The 19,934-nt window shown below is 35.9% G+C and overlaps 1 protein-coding gene across 4 annotated transcripts; it reads left to right on the top strand.

Annotated features, from left to right (window-relative positions):
- The first annotated feature begins 556 nt into the window (after positions 1–556).
- slc25a42 (solute carrier family 25 member 42) lies at positions 557–19,429 on the top strand. 4 transcript variants are annotated; one of them, XR_014030803.1, is made up of 10 exons: positions 579–827; positions 918–946; positions 6,851–7,004; positions 10,423–10,534; positions 11,839–11,864; positions 12,576–12,742; positions 13,264–13,380; positions 14,605–14,756; positions 16,995–18,640; positions 18,680–19,429. XR_014030803.1 is itself a non-coding variant. In XM_081374789.1 (9 exons), exons 3-9 carry the CDS (start codon positions 6,909–6,911, stop codon positions 17,318–17,320), a joined length of 996 nt encoding a protein of 331 aa, XP_081230915.1. In that variant the 5' UTR covers positions 557–827; positions 918–946; positions 6,851–6,908; the 3' UTR covers positions 17,321–19,429. The 4 variants fall into 4 exon arrangements, 2 of the variants coding, with proteins under 2 accessions (XP_081230915.1, XP_081230916.1); XR_014030804.1 differs by having other exon boundaries at positions 606–775; positions 16,995–18,634; XM_081374789.1 differs by having other exon boundaries at positions 557–827; positions 16,995–19,429.
- The last annotated feature ends 505 nt before the right edge of the window (positions 19,430–19,934 follow it).

Below are 19,934 nucleotides of genomic sequence, written 5' to 3' on the forward strand. Positions count from 1 at the left end.
AACTAAAACTTAAATAAAAATAATAAAGACTACATACATTTTTTAAGTAATTAAAATGACAAAAATATACAACAAACTACTAATCCTTTTCTGCAAAATACTGTTTCTTCAGTGTATATAAATAATTAAAGTGCCTCTATTATAGTACATATCTGATCTGAAGATTGTATTTGACCTATACCATGGTACTGTTCTGATTACCATAGTAATTATATGCCACTCCCTGATAAGACCATGGTATCATCATGTCCACTCCTTTCTCAGCATTACAGGCTTTTACGCTGCATTCACGTGCTATCGGAAACTTCCTACATTCCCACTTGTTAAGTCGTGATTACCAGCACGTCGCATGCTTTATTGTCGGAAAGAACGGGAAACATGATGACAGCAGGTTTATTCATGCCTATCTATCGGCAAAATCTTATTTATGCCAAAATGAAGCATTGTTCTCGCTGAAACTTCAAACCCCACCCTCTCTAATGTTTACCCGCTTTGACGCCCCTCGAGCGAGCCTATCCACGTCAAGCGCGCTCCCGTTCTGGACTACAACTCCCACAATGCACGCGGACTCGCCCTTCAACGCTCGCATGCTAGTGTGTGACAGCACAGCAGACGCGTGAAATGTGCAAGTAGACCAGCTCAAAGTCACAGCAGCAGCAGTAAAAGTGGAGTAAAATGTGTTTAACCAGCTCTCCTGCAGAACTGACCCGTGTGGTTTGACGCGAGCTTGTTTTTCTATGTCAGTGGATGGTGACTGGCTAACGTTACTGTTTATGTAAGTGGATGGTGACTGGAGTTTATCACTTCATCATATTTTTGTGTATGAGGTCAGTAGTCCAACACACCATGGGAATGTTTGAGGAGACTGCTATCAGATTCCATTAAAGTTGGTGTTTTTGTTCTCGATCTTTCCGCAGAGCCACAACAGGTGCTGTCAGACTGTCAGGTAAGCCAGAAGCTCCATTGAAATGTAATGCTAATAACAGTCGTTTTGCTAACTGGCTAAAAGGTTAAAGCACTTTGATATTGACTTTTAGAATTGTGTCATGAGTTCATATCTGTCTCCGAGTAAATATTTAACAATGGACCATTTTCAGTTGACGTCGTTTTGCTAAACAAACAACGTAAACAGTCATGGTATGTAAGAGGACAATAGGCATTTAGGCTATGATCTGTTTTGGTGTTGACAAGTGTTTTATTTGATGGATTTGCATGCTCAGTGGTTGTAAATTAATCTGGATACGTTTCATAAACAAGCATTTATGGTCCATTGGTGATGACAAGTATTTTATATTTGATGCTTTTACTTGGTAAGATATAATCCTTGGCTGATTCTGCAAAATAAACAACGTAAAATGATTGATATTTTTCATAAATAATAAGCATTATTTGGCTGATGTTGGTGTTATATTTGATATCTGTTGATTTTACAACAAGAGAAATCTTATGTAATGTTTCATAAATAACACATCAAACTGAGGGAAGCCAAAATTTGTGAGAAAAACAGTGTAAAAACACCAAGATTAAACCAAATAAATAATAAAAATAGTGATAAAATAAAAATGTTTAAAATGGAATAATAAATAGCCAGTAGAAAAAGTAGTAACAATGTATATATATATATTACATGAAAATTAATGCAGTATCAATTTTAGGATTCCATGCACAAGAATGATCATATTTGAAATATGATCATATTCATCTTCGCATGTAAACATCAGTTTTTTAAGCCATTTTTATGCATGCATTACTATGTGCAGTTCCATATAAGATATTTCTTGTGTTTATACCGTCGCCGTTTGTTAAACACTGTCGTTATTTTTGTTGGTTGTCTGTATTTTCGCTCTTTGCGAATCACAATAGGCTTTCATTGGGTCTGTCATCTGATCCTCTGGGAACATAAAAGACTGGGATAGAGCGAGGCGAGCGGGAGGGGTGTTGGAAACCGTCCCACACTTCAACCCAATGAGGAAACAGATCAGTTCCTTTGGTGACCTAATCTTTAAAAAACCCTTTCACACTTGAGATCCTTTAACCCTGTGTCATTCATTTTTAACCCTGGGTTAACAATCCTAGGTTATCTTGCTAGTGCGATGCACTGTTAAAAAAGAAAGAAAAAAGTAACTAAACATTTTCCAGCGTACAGGAACTTTTAAGATGCACATACTAAGAAATATAAATTGAATTTACATAAAAACCCATTTTAGATCAACAGAATCCCACAAATGTTGTTTTAAATTGAACTTTAATTAGTTACTGTTATAGGATTATTGTTATTGTATAGATTTGTGTCAAGGTGCATTGAGTTGCGTTGAATTTTGCATTGAAGTCCCCCTGTAGTCAATAGCCTAATTTTATCTTTGATCACCAAAATGACATATTTAAAATTTTTTTTCCTTGAAAAAAATTTCTCATGCCTTAAAATATCTTGAATGTAACTCGACACCCTTGCCTCATTTAGTATGCGCGGTTCTATGAATATGCAAATGAGCCCCGCCTCCACTCACTCACTCAGCTCAGAGATCCACTGGTTGGCGATCACGCGTTGATCTGATTGGTTACAAGGTAGTTTGTGACAGAAACACCAGCGATTTCAAAGCGTGTTTTTGAGACTCTTTGGTTCACTGCAGTTTGAAGGAGGAAATACTCAGCAATGCTGTCGACTTATGAATTTACACATGCTTTGTCTTAAAGCATATATAAAACACCACATAGACACATAAACAACATTAAAAACTTGATTTACACCACAGGGGGACTTTTAAGATTTCTCAACAATTTGCAGACAATTAAAAATGACAGTTCCGTGTATGACAATCTCAATTGTGAAATGTTGGTTAACCCAGGGTTTAAAAGCTGTTAATCTGTTGCGTGAAAGTCGTGAATTACTAAAGTCACTCTGAATAGTCAGGTGTAATCGAGCGCGTCATGTGACATGCCGTCTGCAGGGGTTTAGTGTGTGTGTGTGCACTGAATGTGTGTCAGCGTGAAGGACCTTTCACACACTTATCTTCTGGCTCCAGTTCACCTCGACACACATAGAATAGACCGCAGGTTTTCTCCTGTCTGAAACCCATTACCAAACACCCCCCATTTTGGCAAGTGGGACGTAAATGACATGCCCAAAATAAAAAGGTTGCTGCTCATAATTAATTCTGAATAGACACATAACCAACATATATTTAGAAAGTTAACACTTGAGAGTTTACAGTTCAAGAATTACTCAGACTATTATAAATATGGAGATATATTTAAATGCCTCGTTCGTTCATATACAAGCTCAAACATAAAATAAAACTATTTAATTAATATATATTTTAAATGTATAAAACTATATCATGTGTATGTGTGGTATCACAACTTATAACCACAATTAAGCTGAAGCCACAAGTCTTCTCATGCTTTAAAATTATGTTGAATTAAATTATTAATTCATGTGTGTTTTTAGAGAAGGCTGATAAGATGCTAATAAAATATTTTATTGCCCTTTAAACACACATTTGTAAGCGATTGTCTAATATCTAATATCTATTGTTCTCACTCGACGAACCTTTCACTCCTCTGCCATGAGACTTAATCTTTATTATTCTTTCATCGTTATTATTTTGTTTGTATTTTAGCCATTATTAGCCTTTATTACCACTTTCATCCCACTCTACATTAATCCACCTATTATCTGAAATATATCACCCTTTTACTCAAAACTCACTTTAAACCACCATTGAGTGTTTGTATTAATCCGATCAAACCAGTAACGTGAGAGTAACGCTCTTCAGATCGCATAATTCAGTGAAATATGAATAGAAATGGTATTCTGTATGATGAAATATTTTACAAACATGTGATGATAAATCAATATTTCTCCAAATATGCACACTTTTTGACTAAGATCCCTAATGGACGCTGTTTAAAGGGATAGTTCACCCAAAAATGTGAATTATCCCATAATTTCCTTGCCCGCAAGCCATCCTAGGTGTGTGATTTTCTTCTTTTCATCAGTTATATTAATAATATCCTGGCTCGTCCCAATTTTAATGGCATTGAATAGTGCCTGAGTTTTTGAAGCTATATAGCATGTTAAAATTGTCACTTTTTGAGGGTGAGCAAAAAACGCACCGTTTTTGTGTCTGTCCCTTTAAATGCAAATGAGCTGCTGCTCCCGGCACAGGGGGCGGAGCTTCAAAAGCTTGTGTCCTTTTACCTCACACACACATGCACTGAAAAGTTCAAAAACGTTTAGCCTTTTATGTTCAAACCGGAGTCAGAAAGATGGAGAGACTCGAGAAGAAGTGACAACATGTAGACAACATTTCTGAATGGTTAGTTGATGAATTTATGAAGCTTATGTGTAGTTATCTTCTAGTCACTGATTAGCATATTCTGCCTTGATAATCTATAAATCGTGTTCAGGGGGCGGGGTTTATGTAAATTCTAGAGTTGGTGATGTCACTAACCCGGGAGGAATGTGGTGTAGTCTCTACCAGCCGTTTGTTGTAGTCCTTAAAAAGCCATTTCTTTAAAAGCAAATATCTCCCTTTGCTTTGAACTTTGAGCGTTGTAACTTTGCAGATGTTGTTTATGCTCAAACAGCAACATTACACACTAACTAAAGTTAGAAAAGTGAAATCATAATCAACCACCCCTTTAATTATTATCCTGGCTCTTCCCAGCTTTAATGGCATTGAATAGTGCCTGAGTTTTTGAAGCTCCAAAAAGCACATTATCAATCATAAAAGTAGTGTTTGACAACACCTTATTAACGTCCTCTTGATCACTTCTGGTATTATTGTGCTGCAGTGCCAACTAGTGTCACAGAACCATTAGCAGAATAAATCATGCATGGATTACATTCAGAAGGATACATAAAGTTGTGTGCTATATTAAGCTGTGTTGCTCAGGCCTTGTTCGTCTCACAGGCTTCCAGGACCTTGAATAATTCAGCATTCGCGCTATTATTAGAGGTCCATCTGTGTGACCCTTTCAGATGTGATTCGATCCAGGCGCTTCTGGATTCCTGTCGGCACGTCACATATCAGTTCCTCTGACCTGCTTCTGCAAACCAATCCACTTTTTATTTGCTGAATGAGTGAATTTCATATTCATTGAACACACACAGATTAATAATTCAGTATTTGACATTTATGTTTAATCTGTATTGTGATGAAAATCTTGTGAATATGATTGATAATACACATAGATAATCACATAAAAAGACATGTCACTTCAAAATCAAAAGAAAAAATCTGATTATTTATTTTGCATAAACAAACTTAAACATTTTGTAGGATTATTTGCAAGATTAGCTTTTTTTTGTGCAAAAAAAAAGTGTAAAAGCATTCACAAATTAGACCATGAATAACCCCAAACGCTTGATTTATTTCTTCAGCAATATTAAATATCACTGTGTAATTAATATATGTCTGTATTATGTAGCATGCGTTGACATAATCAAAAATGTTCATTAACTGCATCATTGGTAATATTTCAAAATGATTTCCGTAATTTTGACAGAGAATAAACATTGTGTTTACCAGCTTTAGAAATATTCCAGTAACGCTGGTAATATTAGAAGCGGAAAGAGGAGACGATTACATTTTAAAGCATCCGTGTGAAAACAAACCCGGAAAAGAGACGTGAGGATTTGGGGAGAAATATTAAAGATTGTTACTTAGTGCAGTGAATTATTCATGAGATATAATATAAATTAAGCAGAGCAGAACACAGATGCCCAGTAAGATATTAACATTTTGGCCGATACCGATAACCGATAATTCTGGATATTCGAAAGCCGATAAACGATATATTGGCCGATAAATCTAAATCCAAATTTTATATAATTTTTGAGAGCCTGATTACAAAAGCAAAAGTCTCACCATGTCCCAAGCACACAATTATAATGATGTTCTCATTATAATTTTATGTAGCCTATATATGACCCTGGATCACATCACCAGTCACATGTCTCACTGGTATATTTGTGCCAATAGCCAACAATACATTGTATGGGTCAAAATTATTATGCCAAAAATAATTACGATATTAAGTAAAGATCATGTTCCGTGAAGATATTTTGTAAATTTCCTACCGTAAATATATCAAACATGTATTTTTGTGAGTGAATGCAGCACAATCGTGAACATAAATGAACAACTTTAAAGGAGATTTTCTCTGTTTTCGATTTTCTCAGATTCCAGATTTTAATAGTTGTATCTCGGCCAAATATTGTCCTATCCTAACAAACCATACATCAATGGAAAGCTTATTTATTCTGCTTATAAATGATGTGTAAATCTCAATTTCAAAAAATGTACCCATGTGACTGGTTTTGTGGTCCAGGGTCACATTATAACAAACTTATTTCAAGCAATTTAAAACCATCATGTTGAACAGTGCGCATCTGAAGTGTCTCAGCTGAAGGAAATAATACATTATTTATCAGCTTTAAGATATCAGGCAAATTTTCTTATCGAGCCGATGTCATTAAAAATGAATATATCGTGCATTACTAATGCCTTGTATATGTTGAGTTGTCTTTTTTCATACTGTTACAGCGGAATACAAAGGGGAAAAAAAGAAAATAATCAGGAGGAAAAGATTTCAGTGATTGCATTCATTACACATCACATTAAAATACCAAGCGTTACGTTATTCTCTTGAAGTCTGAACACGAGAACATGAAGGAAGTTTCACAGATGTTGCGCAACCTTTTGTTTTGAAATGATTTGTTTCAGTCTTTTTGAGTTGAACTTAATCTTTGAGTTGACGGATCATCTAAAACGCAGTAGGCTTGTTAGGAAAAAGGTGGATATGATGGGATGTACATTCTAATATTAATCTCGTGTCTCTCCAGGTGTGGTGTGAGTGTCAGCGTGTCGGCCGGCGAGCCCCCGGTGTGCTGGCGTGTATGAATGGATCAGGTTGGCATGGGTAATGCAGTTCAGGAGCGCCAGGGGGCGCTGGCACCGGGTGAAGTGCTGCCACGCCCCGCCTCCAGCCAATCAGAGGTAAGAACACTCACTTCTGAACACGCCCACTGCAGAGAACAGCCAGTAAGATTGCACCATTTGGTTCCGACTGATTCTGACTATTGGGTCATTTTCTTTTTCCCGAAAATGCTAGGTAACATGATCACATTGGACGAAAACTTACTGACTCTACTCACCCAGGGTATAACTACTTCCCCTAAAAAAAAAAAATTGGGTTTTTTTTTTTGTCACCCCGCCTTCACCTAGTTATACTTTGGTGTTCCAGGTCAAAAATGACCGGCCTACAATTAGGCCTATTATTATTTTTTTGAATAAATATCTCATTACTCTATATTATCACCAAATATTGTATCCAGTCTTTGTTTTCTTTCAGTTATCACATGTTTTGTATTTCTTTTTGGCTCTGGTTGATCGTAGGCCTCCTTTTATTTGCGCTTATGAGCCTAAATTTTTGACCAAAAAACATTATTTGTGGGTTAATTTGGCAATATTTAATAAAATGTATCTGTACAATCAGATAACTAAGTTACAGTTCCATTTTGTACAAAATAAAAGTATTTAAAAACAAACTTCCTGGTCACAGTAGTGTGATAAACTGGACATTTTTCCCATATTTTGTCGAATATTGACAAATTTATCCACAAATAATGCCTTTTTCACTCAAAAACAGAGGTGCATAAGCTCAGATCAATGAGGCCTATGATCAGTCAGTTTAAAAAAATAAATACAAAACCTCTGCTAATTGAATGAAAACAATTTGACAAAAAACGATCGAATGCAATATTTGGTGATGATGAAGCATAACAAGAGATTTACAAGAAAGGCTGGTCATTTTTAGCTAGGAACACCAAAGGTGTTGCAGGGTTTTCAACACAACACAAGGGTTACGTTTACATTTTAAATGTTTTGACTCGTCCTCATGTCGTTCTGAAGCCGTATGACTTTATCCGTGAGGATTCGGGCCTGTGAATGATGACAGAACCATTGTATTTCTGTAGAAATAATTGCACATTAACCATATCAATCAACATTCATTGTGTTGTTAAAGAATGCAGAAGTAGAAACCGGTTTGTGAGGTGTTTCGGGCTAGTCTTTATTTGTGCAACAGGAAGAACAGAAGATTATATTGAAAGAGTCACAGAGTTTACCGTCTACAGGAAGTCAAACCACAAATGAATTACTCATAGTTGAGATCAACCCTGTAAAGCCTGACAAATGAAATAATAGTCTATTTTTGAAACAGTTTATTGAAACAAAATATGAGAAAAATCGATTGCATGTGTGTTTTTTGTTGATACATCAGCTTTGATGGCTCAGATAGTCTGATATAGTGAGAATATGGAGGAAAACACAGCTCAGTTTTATTCAGAGGCCCAAACTTAGCAAAGATATGCAATTTAGTGCAGATATTTATATGTACAAAACACAAGATGAAATTCTGATGCTTGTAATGTTAAAAAATGAGGTCTTTATAACATCATGATGACACAAAATATGCATAAAATGCATATAGATATCAGTCGTCACTCTATATCTCCCAATGTCTTGATGATATTTAAATGCTTAGTTTTATGATCAAAACTCTATTTTTAAAGCATATTTGTTCATCTCTCTATCATTGTATTGCATTACATTTCATGATTGAGAGATGAACAAATAAACCTTCCTCAAAAGCCTGATGATCATATTCGAGACTCACATTTTAACATGATATTTCAAATAAATGATGTTTGGATAATCAAATAAACCGAAGTTGCTTCAGTCCAGTAAGTGTTCATCTTCAAAACATTACTGACAATATCAAAGTTTTTACGTCTACTCTATTAAATCATTAAAGATTTGACAGAAAAAAAGACACGTGAACCACGAGCCGTGGACGTTTTTACAATTATACTAATAAGCTTTTACTTGAAAGTATGAGCTATCAATCAGAAGGACTGTAGTAGATTGTGTGCAACAGGTTTTTAATCAAAGTTTTGATCATTTAGAGGCCTTCGAAATTTGCATATCAAATATATGACGCAGTAGAGTTAAGATGGCATGCAAGAAAAAAATCACTTTAACATCTAATACCCCTTTAAATGGACGGATTGTCCATTATATCAGTGGAAAGTGTGTGACTTCATCATCTATTTACAAGCCGACTGAGATCTTCAGTCATGAGTTCAGCTTTCCATCAGTGATCTTGGGATCAAATGTCTGTTGGAAGAAAGTTCCTCGTCGTCTCTATCTCTAGATAACCGTAGTGTTTTCCAGTGTTTTCTTTAACCGGTGACTCTCCTCTCTCGGGTCCTCTCTCGAGTCACTGTGTGCTTTAATGTTTAATGTAGTCCTGTTCCTGTCTTCTGATTGGTCAATCTAGTGTTCCAGCAGTGATGTAGTAATGTGTAATGCCATAAAGTAACATTTGTAATGAACATTTAATATTTGTATCATTTTATGAATGTTTTATAGTAACAATAAGAAGTGTTGAGAGAGAATATTATAATTCTTTTTTTTTTTAATCTATGATTATCCAGAAATGTGGGACGATTTCATGCTCAAAATAATGTCATACACTTTTATATTTAGAATAAGAGACAGTTTCTATTTCAGTTAGCTGTTATTATAGTCATTATCATGACCATCATTCATTATTTTGCATGATATTTTTGTTTTTATTTCCATGTGGGCTGCTGATCGTCTCGTTTACAGTAAATCCCATCAGCCGTCTCAGTGTTTTACGAGCGTTCACAGGTTAAAAGTGTCTGGATTAAACCAAAATCGCATTATGGCTTAGTGCGATTATCAAATATTACCTTTTAGTCAGTTTTATATATTTTTAAGTAATTATAATAATAATAATTTTTTTAGCCATATTGATATATAATCACAAAACTTTGGCCAATTGTGCAGCCAAATTACCATAGAATGGGATGAAATTTGTCTTAAAATTATTAACAAATGCATGCACAATTATCCATGAGCTTTATATGATACATTTGCAATATTTGGATAATTGTGTAATTTTAAATGTTGCATGTGGAGAACTTTTTAATTGCTTCTATAAGGTACAGGATAATGTTGGATCCTTCATATTATGATGAACAGGGCGGATGAATCTGTAGTCTGTAGTCATTCAGTCGTTCGGCATGCTGGGACTTGAGGTTTGATAAATAAGGTATTCAGACAATTATTCAGGTCATGAGTTTATGTGTGGAAACGGATTAAGAGTGTGAATATAAACCTGTTCTGCTTTATAAAGATTAGAGGGAAGGCTTGAGTCCTTCCCAGAAGCCTCAGTATGTGGTCATGCCTGGACATGTTTACTCCATCACATTCTTACTGATTAACACTGGGTGTGTTTAACTATTAGAAGATGTGGACTAAGGTATTTATTTGGTTCTACGTGAAAATATTCATGAATCATAACTAATCTGTGTGTGTGTGTGTGTAGGGTTTTAAACAGGGCCGGTCGGTCTTGAACTCCCTGGTCTCGGGGGCGTTTGCAGGAGCCGTGGCTAAAACCGCTGTCGCCCCACTGGATCGAACCAAGATTATCTTCCAAGGCAAGAACAACTCTTATTAACCTTCCTACACATTTGCAGGGCACTAAAGTATTTTAAACACTTCAAATACACTTAAGCCGGGTGCACACTGTGCAATTTATTATCATGCTTTACGATTGTTGCTTGTCAGACTGTACGAACATGATCATCGCTGTAAGTCATGTCACACTGTAAGATCTCAGTTATTAATGTCACACTATAAGATCTCGGTTATCATTAATGTCACCTGTGTGAACTTGAGGAGAACTGACTTAATACATCCACCTAACAGGGGTGCAAACTTGTCACCTTTCACCGAAAATAGGTCATTTGTGTGATTCATGTAGATCTGATGAGTTCGGGTCAATTATAGTCAAGTCAAGTCATCTTCATTTATATAGCGCTTTTAACAATGTAGATTGTTTCAAAGCAGCTTTACAGAGATAAACATATAATTTAAGGTAACAGAAATTGTTTTGGCTTTATAGTTATTTTATTACTTTATAGTATATTATTTTAATAAAGTTATTTTCCAGCTAAAGTTAGTTTTGATTGATTCGCTTCCGTCGCAACGATCATTTGTTATTAAATTAGGGGCCGCTAAGACGACACCACATGGCGTTCACATGCGCATTAAGAATTGTATCTATAGTTATGTGCGTTTGAATATATGTGCGCAGATATTTCAACATATAATGTGCAATTGAAAATGCAATGTGCCAACCAACATCCCAAATTTGTAATGAGAATTGTTTATAAATCTGTTGTCAACAAAAGCTTTAAAATTTCCAAAATTCCCCCAAAAACCCACACATTTCCGCCAAAATAAAATGTATATTAGTGTCATTTTACTGTAAGATTATTTGATTAAATAATATATTTTACAGTGCAATGGTATTATTACTATAGTAATGTATTTCTTTATTGTTTTGTTTAATTTTTAGAACTTATAAATAATATTTAATAACAACAATAATCATAAAATAATAAAAGCACTTATTATTATTGTTATTGCATAGTCATATTGAATGGGTTCCTTAAAAACAACTAATTAAAAATATATATATTTTTTAAACTCTAAAAGGTTATTTATTTTTTTACCCTTTTTATACTAAAAATGTAAATCCACATTTTAAAGTTGAAATCCAGGCATTTTGAAGAATGATGATGCCCTTAGTTTTGTAAATAAACCTTGTAGTTGCACAATAAATGTTTACAGGAATTCATATTCATGCTGTTTTATATTCATATTCATATTCAAGTTTTATTTTTAGCTGAAATTACAAGTGAAACTCTAAATATTTCTCTTCATCTTCTCATTTCAGTGTCGTCGAATAGATTCTCCGCAAAGGTGAGTGTTTTACTTTTCAATGTGAATCAACTTTTTTTTTTCTGCGCTAACATTGTCAGTGGTTTTGCATATACATTTAAAAGTTTGATATATCTGTCAGTCTGCAGATGACTTCATATATTTTGTGATGAATGTCATGTTTGTATTCCTGTCGCTCAAACAGTAGATCAGGCCGCTTGCAACACCAACGTCATGGGTTCGATTTCCTAGGAATGTATGAACTGATATACTTGAATAATACTTGTAAGTCACTTTGAATACAATGCATATATGTGACCCTGGACCACAAAACCAGTCACATGGGTAATTGTTTTGAAATTGAGATTTATACATCATCTGTAAGCTGAATAAATAAGCTTTCCATTGATGTGTGGTTTGTTAGGATAGGACCATATTTGTCCGACTATGAAAATCTGGAATCTGAGGGTGCAAAAAAATCGAAACATTGAGAAAATCTCCTTTAAAGTTGTGCATTTATGTTCACGATTGTGCTGCATTCATTCACAAAAATACATGTTTGATATATTTACGGTAGGAAATTTACAAAATATCTTCACGGAACATGATCTTTACTTAATATCCTAATGATTTTTGGCATAATAATTTTGACCCATACAATGTATTGTTGGCTATTGCCACAAATAAACCCATGAGACATGCGACTGGTTTTGTGATCCAGGGTCATAAATATATACATTTTGTCATTTCCAGGAGGCGTACAGGTTAATTTACCGCACATATCTCAAGGATGGCTTCTTCAGTCTGTGGAGGGGAAACTCGGCCACTATGGTGCGCGTTATTCCATACGCTGCCATCCAGTTCTGCGCACATGAACAATACAAGAGGATTCTGGGACAGCATTACGGCTTCCAGGGCAAGTGAGTCACTGGTGCTTCACCACTGCACATTTACATGGGCATTTACATTTATTAATCCAAAGCGACTTACAAATGAGAAATTAAACAAACATACATTCCTCCAACACGATCCGGGATGCCATTAAAATAAACCATCCACTTGTTTCTGATGCTGGGATCCTTCTGGAGTCTACAGAAATGAGCTGGACGAGCATGTTGTGATGTTTCACTTTCATTTGCTCTTCCTTTTGTCCTGTTATCGACAGACTTAAGCATGTGGACAGAAAGTGAACGCGCATCTGGATCCAGTGTAGACAGCGTCATTAATTATAATGCTTTTGACACAACTAAGCGCTCATATCCAGTGTACGCAAATGACAGTTACGCAAGGGTGGGCGGGGCCTATGGTGTGATGATGTAAATCTATTGGTCGATGTCTCGCTCTGGAGGCAGTCATATGCAAATGTCACAGATCCCACAATATCCAAACAAGCCGTTTTTGGATGTATTATATTCAATGGTGAAAGTGTCCTGTTTTCCAGAGCTCTGCCGCCTGTGCCGCGGCTGCTGGCGGGTTCGATGGCGGGAACAACGGCTGCCATGATCACGTACCCACTGGACATGGTCCGCGCACGCATGGCCGTCACACCCAAGGAAATGTAAGACGTTTCATCCATCTATCTTAAGGGGAAAAAGGGGTAAAAATGAACTTTTTAAAAAATTTAATTAAATTTTCTCATCATGTACTCGCCCTCATGCCATCCCCGATGTATATAACTTTATTTCTTCAGATAAACACAAACGATGATTTTTTCCATATCTGTGAGTCCATATAATGCCATTGCTTGAAGAATCCAGACTAACCCACTGGATGAATCAATGCCTTCTGAAGCCAAACGCTAGGTGTGTGTAATAAAAATACTAGTATTTTGAACTTTTTTAACTATAAATTAATGCTTCTGGTCTATTTTTTATTTAATTTTTTTATTAATATTTCAAGAAAATATTACAATAGTGCAAGCAAACATCTTTTAGAAATCTAGAATATTTCCAACAAAAGTATAAATTAAACAAGTTCAATCATTCTTGCACAGTGAAATATTCTCACATACGACAAATTGGAAAGAATGAAACAAAGAAAACAAAAAAAAAAATCAAACGAACAAAAACACCCTCAGCAAAACGGGTCTCAATCATGGTACATTAAAAAATAAATATATTTCTTAAAAAAAAAAATTCAATTACTCTTAGTGATTTGATTAAATATTCTACTTCACATAATAAATCTATAAAAGTTGGTGTTTTCTTAAGAAACTCTTTGTGAAAATAAAGGATACGAAAGTTAACAGTTGATTATAAAGATTTGTTTTGGGTTTTCAAAAAGACAAATAACATCCTTAAAAATTAAATTACAGTTCATATTAACTTTAGAAAAACAATAAGAGCTCAAATCATTCCAGAAAAGTGCTGAAACATAACAAGAAAATCAAATGACAAATGTCTTCACTTTCATTCTTTCATTTCAAGTATTTTTCTTAAGCGCACTGTCTTTTCACTTCAGAAGACATTGATTCATCCATTGGGATCGCATGGGTTCCCGTTAAAAAAAAAAAATTAATTTAAAAAGTCGAAAAATGGAGATATGAGGTTTCCGCCCGACAGCAACGATGACATCCAGGTTTTCCAGGACTGTGGGAATCCTGGTCCTTAAAGACAAACATTTGTTTAGGGAGTGAATTAAAATTAGAAACATCTTGATTTTCAGATGTTTTTCAGTGCTTGTTTTATCATCTTGAGGCGTCCTTGGAAGTTTGCTAAGGCAACACCTGCTGTAAAGAAACACGAGTGTGATGTCAGTGTGTGATGATGTCATTGGTCCTCAGGTACAGTAACATCATGCACGTGTTCGTGCGCATCTCTCGTGAGGAGGGACTGAAGACGATCTACAGGGGCTTCACTCCCACCATCCTCGGCGTCGTGCCGTACGCAGGAATCAGTTTCTTTACATACGAGACGCTGAAGAAAGTTCACGCAGGTAGAGGCCGTGTGTGTGTGTGTGTGTGTGTGTGTGTGTGTGTGTGTGTGTGTGTGTGTGTGTGTGTGTGTGTGTGTGTGTGTGTGTGTGTGTGTGTGTGTGTGTGTGTGTGTGAGAGAGAGAGAGATTCAGTGTGTGTGTGTGTGTGTGTGTGTGTGTGTGTGTGTGTGTGTGTGTGTGTGTGTGTGAGAGAGATTCAGTGTTATTATAGAGTTTCCATTCCGTTTTTTATTTGTTGTCTAAGTATCAGTGTCATTTTTAGTTTCAAATTATTGACTGCTTTTAGTTTAGGTTTTATGGTAACTCTTTACATTAAGGTCTCATTTGTTAAACTCCCCCTGTAGTTAATTTTATCCCTTAACTCATCTTTGATCACCAAAATTACATATTTAAATGTTTTTTCCTTGAAAAAAATTCTTCATGCCTTAAAATATCTTGAATGAACTCTACACCCGTGCCTCATTTAGTATGTGCGGTTGTATGAATATGCAAATGAGCCCCGCCTCCACTCCCTCACTCAGCTCAGAGATCCACTGGTTGACGATCACACGTTGATCTGATTGGTTACAAGGTAGTTTGTGACGTCAGAAACACCAGCGATTTCAAAGCGTGTTTTTGAGACTGTCTTTGGTTCACTGCAGTTTTAAGGAGGAAATACTCAGCAATGCTGTCGACTTATGAACTTACACATGCTTTGTCTTAAAGCACATTAAAAAACATATAAACAACATTAAAAGCTGGATTTTCAACCACAGGGGGACTTTAATATGTATAATGTATAATATGTATTAACTAACATGAATCAACAGTGAGCAATATATTTATTAGTCCTTGCTAATATTAGTTAATATACATACAACTGTTCATTGTTTGTTAATGTTAGTACACAATGCATAAACTGTTAACTTTTGATTTTAAAGAGCAAATTAGTCAAATAGAGATTAACTTTAAGATGAATAAATGCTTTAGATATATTGTTCATATGTTAACTAATATAGTTAATGTTAACCTTGTTGTAAAGTGGTACCTTTTTATTTTCTTGAACCAGAAAACATGGTAACACTTTACATTAGTTAATGCATCAACTATATGGGTTTCATAACCCTCGTTAACTAGTCTTAACTATTAATGCTTATATCTCCTAAATGCGAATTTTGCCATTGTTTTGGAACGCACCAGCTTATTCATAACCTCAAGGCTAACATATTCATACTAAAAGCTAAAAAAATACGTACCTTTTGATTTCAGAGGGCCTTTAAGACAACTCAAACATGCATTTGAAGCCTTGTCTGTGAAACCGGGGGTTTGTTTTATTATGTTCTCTGTCTCCTAACCCTCAGTGACTGGTCTCTTCTCTCTGTGTTTCAGAGCATATGTTGAAATTAATATTAACTGAGAATTATTAATGCTGAAGAAGTATTGTTCATTCTTAGTTCATATTAAAGGGTTAGTTCAGTTTGTCAGTAATTCCTCTCCCTCATGTTGTTCAACCCCGTCAGACTCTCGTTCATCTTCAGACACTAATTAAGATATTTCTGATTAAATCTGAGAGCTGTCTCACTCCTCCATAGGCTTCTCTGTTAGTGACACTTGCCGGCCCAGAAAGTGAGTAAAGACAATGTTTAATAGTCCAAGTGACTACAGCGGCTCAACCTTAAGATTATCAAGCGGCGAGAATACTTTTAGTGCAGAAAACAAACAAAAATAACGACTTTATTAAACTACTATCACTATTGGCCAGCATCACACGCATCACATGACCAGCGTCGGCCAATAGCGAGCCTCCGTTCTGACATAAGACCCAGAAGCGCTGCGCTGTTACACTACGTGAACTCACTCAGAGAAACACAGAAGAACATGAAGAGTTGAATAAAGTCATTATTTTGCGCACTAAAAGTATTCTCGCCGCTTGATAATCTTAAGGTTGAGCCGCTGTAGTCACTTGGACTATATTAAACATTGTCTTTACTAACCTTCTGGGCCGGCAAGTGTCACTAACAGAGAAGCCTATGGAGGAGTGAGACAGCTCTCAGATTTAATCAGAAATATCTTCATTTGTCTCTGAAGATGAACGAAAGTCTGACGGGGTTGAACAACATGAGGGAGAGTAATGAGTTTTAATTTCTGGGTGAACGAACCCTTTAACTAAGGTAGCTACCTAATAAACCGTTTTGTAAAGTGTTAGCATTGTGTTTTACTGTGCATGTCAGTAACTGGTCTCTTCTCTCTGTGTTTCAGAGCACACGGGTCGCTCTCAGCCGTACTCGTACGAGCGCCTGGCGTTCGGTGCGTGCGCGGGTCTGATCGGTCAGTCCTCCTCGTACCCGCTGGATGTGGTGCGCAGACGCATGCAGACGGCCGGCGTCACCGGACACACGTACGGCACCATCGCCGGCACCATGAGGGACATCGTGGCGGAGGAGGGCGTGATCCGAGGGCTCTACAAGGGCCTGAGCATGAACTGGGTCAAAGGGCCCATCGCTGTGGGCATCAGCTTCATGACCTTCGACCTCTCGCAGATCCTGCTGCGCAAGTTTCAGCAGTTCAACTACAGCGCGCGGTAGCGGCGTAGCGGCCCAGAGTAAAACAGAACAAATTTAGTCTCTTTTTTTTGGGCGACACTTTACAATCAGGTTCATTTGTTAACATTAGCTGATGTATTAATGAACTAACATTTGTGACTGTGTTAGTTAATCAGTGCTTTAGTTCACAGTGCATTAACTAATGTTAACAAATGCAATCTTTGATTTGATTAATGTATTAGTAAATGTTGAAATTAATATTAACTGAGATTAAAAACACTCATTCTTAGTTCGTTAACTAATGATCCTGACTGTAAAGTGTCCCTCTTTTGAGAATATGCTGCCAATGAAGAGGAGGAACAGTTGTTTAGCTTTTGATTTCTGATGCAAACGTTTTGTGTTTAGAGCGAGCGAGCGAGTGTGTGTGTGTGTGTTTGGTACAGAGACGCGCTGAATGTACGTCCCGCCGTCACAGACTGAACGTCCTGTAAGTGCAATACCGACTGAATGCGTTTCTGAACACACACACGTCGAGTTTACAGCGTGTGTTTGTCTGGATATCACTTTCATATCAGGGTGAGACTCATGAAAATGATCAGGACATTTTTCACTCTGAAATCAAAAGATGCATATAATATTCTAAAGAAGATTTTACATGAATTGCATGTATCCTGATTTAGGACCATTGAGATTTATGTATTTTTGCACAACAATAACACATTTTACCTCAAATGAAATATTAGTTAAAAGTATAATTGTACGTATACTTAATGGTAGCATTTGTTGTTTTGAATATAATTTATGTGATTATAATTGAAAAAAAACACATCACTTAAACACTTTTTTTCCAAAATTATATACTTAAAAGTATAATTGTATGTATATGGTAGTATTTGTTGTTTTGAATTTAATTTAATTGCTGATTTGCTGATTTTAATTTAAAAAAATACATCCCTTCCTGCAATATAGTAAAAACACGTAATGTTTAATTCATTATAAAGGTAGTCAGATGCATTATAATATTTGCAGATTCCTTGTGCAATTTGAAATTAATTGTTTATTTCTAAAGGTGTAACAATGAATAGATAAGTGTTAGAGATGAGGTTACAGTTATTCATGATGCATGGCATTATAAGAAGGCATTATTAATGCATTAAAAATACTTGCATACGGTAATGTATTATATAAAGTGTTACGGAAATCCTTGTTTATTATTTTGGGGTGAAATATGAGCTGGTCATCTCTTCATGAGGTTCACCCGTTTTACCTTTATCGCTGATCCAGGACTGTGTGTGTGTGTGTGTGTGTGTGTGTGTGTGTGTGTGTGTGTGTGTGTGTGTGTGTGTGTGTGTGTGTGTGTGTGTGTGTGTGTGTGTGTGTGTGTAGCTCTTGTGTGTGTAGCTCTTGTGTGTGTAGCTCTTGTGTGTGTAGCTCTTGTGTGTGTAGCTCCCAAGTGCCTGGAGAGAGAAACTAAACATGAACTTCAGCATCATCCCTCACAGAGGGACACTACAGTGTTACTAACTGCTGTAATTAACCAATATTCAGCTGGATAATGAACAAATCACATTCAGTCTTCAACCATTGGTGTGTTACTGAAAGGAGAGACTTTTAATATGAAGCTACAGGACTCACAAGTATATTTTGTCCTTGGATGAATATTGAATTATATACAGTGACTCCAAAAAGTATTTGTTCACTTCAGTCAACGTGATTCATTAGATCCGAATCTAATTGTTTCATCATTTTTAAACCTGTTACAATAAATAACATATTTTTTAGATATTTTCATGACAGTGATATGTATTAAGAGTATAGATGCTTCTTGGGGCTGTTGTTATCATCTCATTCTTATTCCTACTAACCTGACAATCACACGACGCTCAAGCACAACGATTCTAATCTAGTAAATGGCTTTTAAATAAATCCGAGACTCCTAATAAAACACTGAGACTGATCTGGAGCAACTCAACGATCAATTCTGGAAACTGCTTGATGAAATTAATGAAACTGAGGAGAATCACTGGTGAGATTCATCGAGGAGTTCATTCCGTGTTTATCAAGCGAATCTCATGCTAATGCGCTAAAATGACTCAAGACTGTTTGTAAATCGAAGAGATTTGTGCCAAATAAACTAATGATATTATAATCAAGTCTTTTTCCCTCATTATTTCTTCATATTGTCTGAACACACACTTGTAAATGGTCAGTTTTCGACATCGTAAAGGAGTGAGTGAATGTTGAGTCGGTGTGTTGGTGATTCCTCTAGATGGCAGCAGAAAGCAGCCGCTGAACTCAAGCTGTGTCTCTGATGTTCACTCACACTGATTTGTTTACAGAAGAAAATAGCGTCACAGTCCAGCTTCAGTAAGTTCAGTGATGGTTATTTTTTGTTGTAAAAAAAAGTTTAGTTCATTTTAAATATATATATATATATATATATACAGTACCAGTCAAAAGTTTGGAAACATTACTATTTTTAATGTTTTTGAAAGAAGTCTCTTATGCTCATCAAGCCTGCAGTTAAAAAAACAAAACAAAAAAACAGTAATATTATGAAATATTGTTACAATTTAAAATAATGGTTCTCTTTTTTAATATATTTTAAAATGTAATTTATTTTTGTGATGCAAAGCTGAATTTTCATCAGCAAGTA

Source organism: Scardinius erythrophthalmus (assembly GCF_964197995.2).
Source record: "Scardinius erythrophthalmus genome assembly, chromosome: 9".
NCBI lineage: Eukaryota > Metazoa > Chordata > Actinopteri > Cypriniformes > Leuciscidae > Scardinius > Scardinius erythrophthalmus.